Source organism: Podarcis bocagei (genome assembly GCF_964188305.1).
Source record: "Podarcis bocagei genome assembly, chromosome: 14".
Lineage (NCBI taxonomy): Eukaryota > Metazoa > Chordata > Lepidosauria > Squamata > Lacertidae > Podarcis > Podarcis bocagei.
The window spans coordinates 41,873,589-41,879,588 of record NC_138139.1 but is presented as its reverse complement, the minus strand read 5'-3'; the positions used below and the strand labels follow the sequence as shown (position 1 = coordinate 41,879,588).

The 6,000-nt window shown below is 45.9% G+C and overlaps 1 protein-coding gene across 4 annotated transcripts in view; it reads left to right on the top strand.

The window, feature by feature from the left end:
* The first annotated feature begins 2,206 nt into the window (after positions 1–2,206).
* Positions 2,207–6,000, top strand: part of SYT17 (synaptotagmin 17) — a 41,252-nt gene continuing 37,458 nt past the window's right edge. Inside the window, exon 1 of one of the 4 annotated variants that reach the window (XM_081169592.1) lies at positions 2,207–2,817. In XM_081169592.1, coding sequence (XP_081025718.1) covers positions 2,734–2,817 — 84 coding nt within the window. In that variant the 5' untranslated portion in view covers positions 2,207–2,733. Of the gene's footprint in view, positions 2,818–3,846; positions 4,067–6,000 lie in introns of those variants that run through there. The other 3 variants (XM_081169597.1, XM_081169596.1, XM_081169593.1) reach the window with 3 other exon arrangements.

Genomic DNA, 6,000 nt, shown 5'->3' with positions numbered 1-6,000 from the left:
AAGCAAGCAAACCCCAAATTGCTGCAGAAATGTGGAGGCTGAACTGAAGGCTAGAAAAAATGAGACGCTGAGAGAAACTGAACCTGGTAGGTTCACTGATCCCCTCTGAGGAAGGGTGGCAACAGACTCAGCCATTGCTTGGAGCACGGCTGCCACAACCACCTATGCCCTCCAGAGCCCACTGGAAGAGGAGGGAGGGCCCCACTAGATGGCACTTTGCCCATAGCTCCCTTAAACCTGGAACCAGACCCGGTGGTTCACTAACTCCATTCAATATAAAGTGGGAGTTGGGAAAATTCAGCTCTGTGCAGCTCAGTATTTTTTCCTCTAGATGTCACCCTTCTGCAATCTGGCCCCCAGAGGTGCCGCACTGGCTCCTTTGAAAGCACTCTTCTAGTCCACAAGAAAGAGCGGGAACTAGTGGGAAATCCTACCCTTCTCTGTGTTAAGCAATAGTGTCAACTAACAGCTTATTTAAAACAAAACAAAACCTGGTGTGTATACACACATACAAATAGTTTTGAAAAATCCAAGTTTGTGAATACCCATGAGAAAAGGCATTCACTTTCTGCTTGGCAAACAAAGGCAAAGATGAAAAGGTGCTGAGGAGAGGTCAAATGCAAGGCTGGGGCAGAAGGCCTGAGACCAGCCCACCAGCCCTGCATCCCTTGTGACTAAGGCCACAGTCACAACCAACATTTAAAGTGCTGTGATACCACTTTAAAAGGTCATGGCTCCCCCCCGCAAAGCATTGTGGGAGCTGTCATTTGTTAAGGATGCTGAGAGTTCCCAGAATTCTTTGGGGGAAGTCATGACTGTTTGTCCCCGTAATCAATGTAGCTGCTGTGTTCTGCATCAGCTGCTGCCTCCAGACCAACCCCAAGGGTATAAGTCATACCCAGAACCTGTTCATTAGTGTGATACAGTGAGTAACAACTGCAGTTTTGGTTTGGAAGAGGAAGAGTTTCCAGGTCAGAGGTTACTACAGGTCCCTCCAGACTGGTTTCTTCTTATAAACAAGCAAACGGTATATTCTGCAACGTGCCACTGATGATGTAGCAATAATGAATTCGTGGTGGACCATCCACACATCGTTCTGGATAGCCAACACATCATTGTGCTTTATTAGTTGTTCTGCAATGCTTCCCTAGTGTTGCTGCATTATTGCCATCTGGAGGGGGAACTTTTTCACTACAGTGTCGGACAAAACAAACTGGAATAGTTTATATGCTCTATGTGGGGCTTCCCTTGCACCAGATCCGGAAGCTGGAGTTGGTGCAGAATGTCTGTGGGATAGCTCAGTCAATAGAGGAAGAGACTCTTAATCTCAGGATTGTGGGTTCGAGCCCCATGTTGGGCAAAGCAATTCCTGCATTGCAGGGGATTGGACTAGATGATCCTCATGGTCCCTTGTCAGCACATGACATATCTGCTCAGAAATCTGCACTGGCTGCCAATTTGCTGCTGGGCCAGGTTCAAGGTGTTACTATTAGTATATAAAGCCCTAACAACTTGGGACCAGTTTACCTGCTAGATCGCCTTACTGTTTATATGTTCACTCAATCCAAACACTTCAGTCTGTGGTCCATATTTGTTATCAATCTTTTAATGTGGCAGGACCTACACTTTGGAACTCCCCGCCTATGGATACCAGGCAGGCGCCCTCACTATACTCTTTTTGGCTCCAGCTAAAAACATTTTTGTTTGGCAAACTTATCCAGATATCTGGAATGCTGGTGTGCTTTTAATTTATTGCTGGTTTTAGTTTTCAATAGTTGTTTTGTTTTTTACTAACAGTTTTATTTTTGTATTCTTTTTGAAAGCCACTTTGAGGCCTTTTGCAATCAAGTGATGTGTGAATGTTACGAAATAACATTTTGTTGTGATGTAAAAAGTTACAGCAGGAAGTTACAGGGCACACACTGATTGGCAAACAAAGCAGCATGCCTACCCTAAAACTTTTGCAGGTGCAAAGATTATTGAAAGTATGGGATTGCAGATACCTGCCCCAATGCTTTCATGAACGCAAAATGCACAATAAGACATCTGGATGGGCTCTAAGTATCAAGTAGATTTGGCTTCTGCTGCTGTCATATCACAAATTCAGTACTTAAATGAGTTGAGCTGGATCAAACTGTATGTAAATTTCACATTGGTTACCTCTCTGCATAGTTTTAACACCCCAATCGTTCTCAATCTGTTGTATCCATGACAGTTTGCCAGGGAGCCAAGATTTCCTGTTTGGTTGCCGAAACGTCCCTTCAAACTCCCTCTCCCTCTCTGCGTTGACCCTCCCACGTGTTGCTATTTGGCAACTCCTCCATCTGCCAACAGACAGATGGAGTGCTTCTGTTTCCAGGAGATGCTTCCTCCTGATACATCCTTGGGGTTTTAAACCGAGTTCTCCTTTAAAAAAAAAAATGCACGGAGAGAGAAGGGAATCCAAGTTTCCAAAAAAACCCCACCGTACTTGGGGTGCCAATACAAGCTAGGGGAAATTTGCCACGTGCCAAGGAGAAGCAAGAAGAAATGGGTGTCTGTGGATTCATGCAGTGACTGGGGGCAAGGGGGAACCCACCCCTTCAGGAGGAGAGAGCCTTGCATCCTGGAACAGCAGGCGACAGGGAAGAAGAGAGCGGACCCCAAAGTGAAATCCATTATGAGGACTGCAGGTGGCTGCCCAGTTCGTGAGAGAGAGAGGAGAGATGATTATCCTTACTGAACGAACAAATCATGTCTTTGTTGGCTGTTGAGGGCAGAGAGAGACACCAGGATCTGGATATGCCAGGGCCTGAAGAAGATGGCAGATATATGCAGGTAGGTCTTGAGTAATATTGGGAAGAAAATGATGTGTTCTGGGCAGGAAGCAGGTGCAGCATGGAGGTTAGCTTGTTGGGAGCAAGTGGATGAGTTGCATGTTCAACTAGGCCCTCCAGGCCGCTCCATATGGCCTTCAGATCTTTTGTCAGACCACACCCCTCTCTGGCTCTGCCTTGCCTGGCTGGAAGGTGCCCCAGAATGCTGATCATGCTTCCTGCTTGTCTGGATGGAGGCTAGAGGGAGCTGTGGGAGGGTTTGTTGAAACTAATCTGCTGTACAAAGGTAAAATTTGCATTGTTCGGCCCACTTTTGCTTCTCACCATGTCCACAAATGGCATGTGGCCCTCGGAAGGTTACCCACAAGGGAATGTGGCCCTTGAGCTGGAAAGTGTTCCCTGGCCCTGACCTAAGAGAAACTGGTGACTCCATCTCACACTGGAAGAAAGAGATGAGGAATTAGCACTATGGGGCTCATTCACCTGGGAAGGTAGCTCATCTAGGAGAAGGTACAATATACCTTCCAACATTTTCGTCCCTAAAATTGGGACGTCAGGAGGGGCGTGCATTCCAGTCTGGCACTCTGGTGATTGTCAGCAGGGTCACAGCAGAACACTAGACTGAAAAACGGGACATTCTGGGGTCCGAACAGAAGCTGGGATTGGCTTCTGCGATCCAGGATGTCCCGCTTAAAATGGGACACTTGCAGGGTATGCATACAAGAGGGAACTTAGGAAGAGGCATCATTCAGAGTCAGACCATTGATCCATCTAGCTCAGGATGTCACCAGCCCTACCTGGAGATGCCAGAGATTTCACCTGGGGCCTTCTGCATGTAAACCAGATACCCTACCACTCAGCTACAGTCCTTCCCCTAACTGAAGGGCTGGCCAGCCCAAACAGAGAGACAGCCTCAAACTTCCATGAGTTTCATTGTCTCTCAGACCTGGGACCCAGAGAGGCATCTCCCAATGGCTGTGCTCTTTACAGGAAGGCCTCTACTTTCCTCCATCCTGACATTGGGGTGGGGGCTGGAGGAGGCAGCAGCCCTGGCGGGGCTGTTGAGCTGCTGTTGGCACTTGCCTCCTCGTGTGTGAGCAAAAAGACAAGGTGCGAGCATGCTCAGTTATACAGTATGCATTTGGCAAAGCCTGAACAGCATGCTTCTTTCCTGTCTCCACATTCTTTTCTGCCTGCGTTTCTGGGACTGATAGATCTAAATGTCTTCTGTGTTTGAGAGAGCTGGAATTGTGAGTACTTGCTCTTATCTGGGGTTGCATAGAGTTGTTTCCAGAAGGCAAAAGGATAAGGGGTGTTGTGGCTGAGCTTTGCAGGGAGGGAGACAAGCTTCGGGACTCAGGGCAGTAGCTCAGTGGTGGAACATCTGCCTTGCATGCAGAAGGTCTCAGGTTCAATCCTCAGCATTGCCAGATAGCGCTCAGAGAGAAACCTCTCCCAGAAATCCTGGAGAGCAGCTGCCAGTCCGTGCAGACACTACTGAGCTAGATTGGACCAGTGACTCAATACAAGGCAGCTTCAAAATGCTGTTGTTCCGTTGTCTGTCTTTGTATTGTATTGTCACTCTTGATTGTTAGTCATAATCCCCAAGCCGCCAGGCTCTTTTCTCCCTAAAAATATCTGCCTGGCAGAGGCAATATTTGTGTGGCTGAAGCTTGTGGTCTCCTGACTCAGATTAAACCCTTTTCCTGGGTTTGTGGAAAACACGGTTTTTGCTAGAGGCAGTCTCTGAAAAATACTGGCATTGATATCACACTGGCTTTGAATTCATAAGTGCATATGTGGTGGGAATGCGAGAAAGTGAAGGGTTTCTGGGGAAAAATATATGATGAAGTAAGGAAAATGCTACAATATAGCTTTGTTAAGAAACCAGAGACCTTTATACTAGGGAGAACCAGAAGGGAAATTAAAAGGAAGGATTTCAAACTTTTCCAATATGCAATAACTGCCGCGAGGACGCTGATAGCTCAAAGGTGGAAACAAGAACAAGTACCGACTCTGGACGAATGGAGAAATAAACTAATTGATTATGCGGAATTAGACAAACTAACGGGGAAAATTAGACTTCAAAGAGACCATAAGTTTTTGGAGGATTGGGGAAAATTTAGAGAGTATTTGAAAACTATATGTGAGGAGAATACAACGCTAGTGTGTTTTAAAGAGGCTTTGTGAAAAGTGAGGAACATCGCAAAAATGTAAATAAGGATATAAAGAAATTACTTAAAGGTGATACTATATATTAAGAAATGTGTAAATAGGAGAATTATTATGGATGACTGTCAGAGGAGTGGAGGGAGGTTCAACAAACTAAAATACGTGATGTGGAAAATGGAAAGATGGAAGTTTTTATAGAAAATGTAATAAAAAATATTTGCAAAAAAAAAAAAAGAATTCATAAGGTCCCACGTTCAACACCTGGCACATCCAGGTAGATCTGAGAAGGACTCTAGTCTAAAATGCTGGATAGCTGCTGCCAATCATTAGAGACAATGCCAAGATAGATGGACCAGCACTCTGACTTGGCACCGTGCCATCTCCAAAGGATTCCCACAGTCAGATTCTCAACAGCCTGTTTCCCTGAAGGAAGCACTACCGAAATGCTTAGGATTACTACTGAGTTAGATCTGCATAGGATCGCGACTGAGCCTGTGCTTCTCTGGCCTAGCAAGGTCTCAGTGTCATAATAATCAGATCCCTTTAATAAATGTCCTGAGTGGTCGTTTGACGGCTTTGTCGCTGCTGTCTGTTGACATCCTATGCAAACAGCTTTGGAGAGCTGCTCAGATGGTGGCGGGGGGTGGGGTGGGGGAGAACCATGTAGAAATGTTTTAAGTAATTAAATACAGTGGTACCTTGGTTTAGAACCATAATCTGTTCTGGAGGTCTGTTTGTAAACCAAAACAGGTTGTAACCCAAGGTGGGGTTTCGCCAATGGGTCCTCCCAAAAAAATTCATTCGTAATCCAAAAAAAGGTTGCAAACCGGGACACGCACTTCCGAGTTTGATGAGTTTATAATCCAAAACGTATGCAAACCAAGGTACCACTGTAAATTACAGAAGCAATTAATATTGTTTTAATTAGACTGCACACACCTTTTCTTGCTTTAAAGAATCTGGCTGCAGAAGTGGGCCAAGTACCATGGCAGGGGAGGGGAGCCTGCAGCCC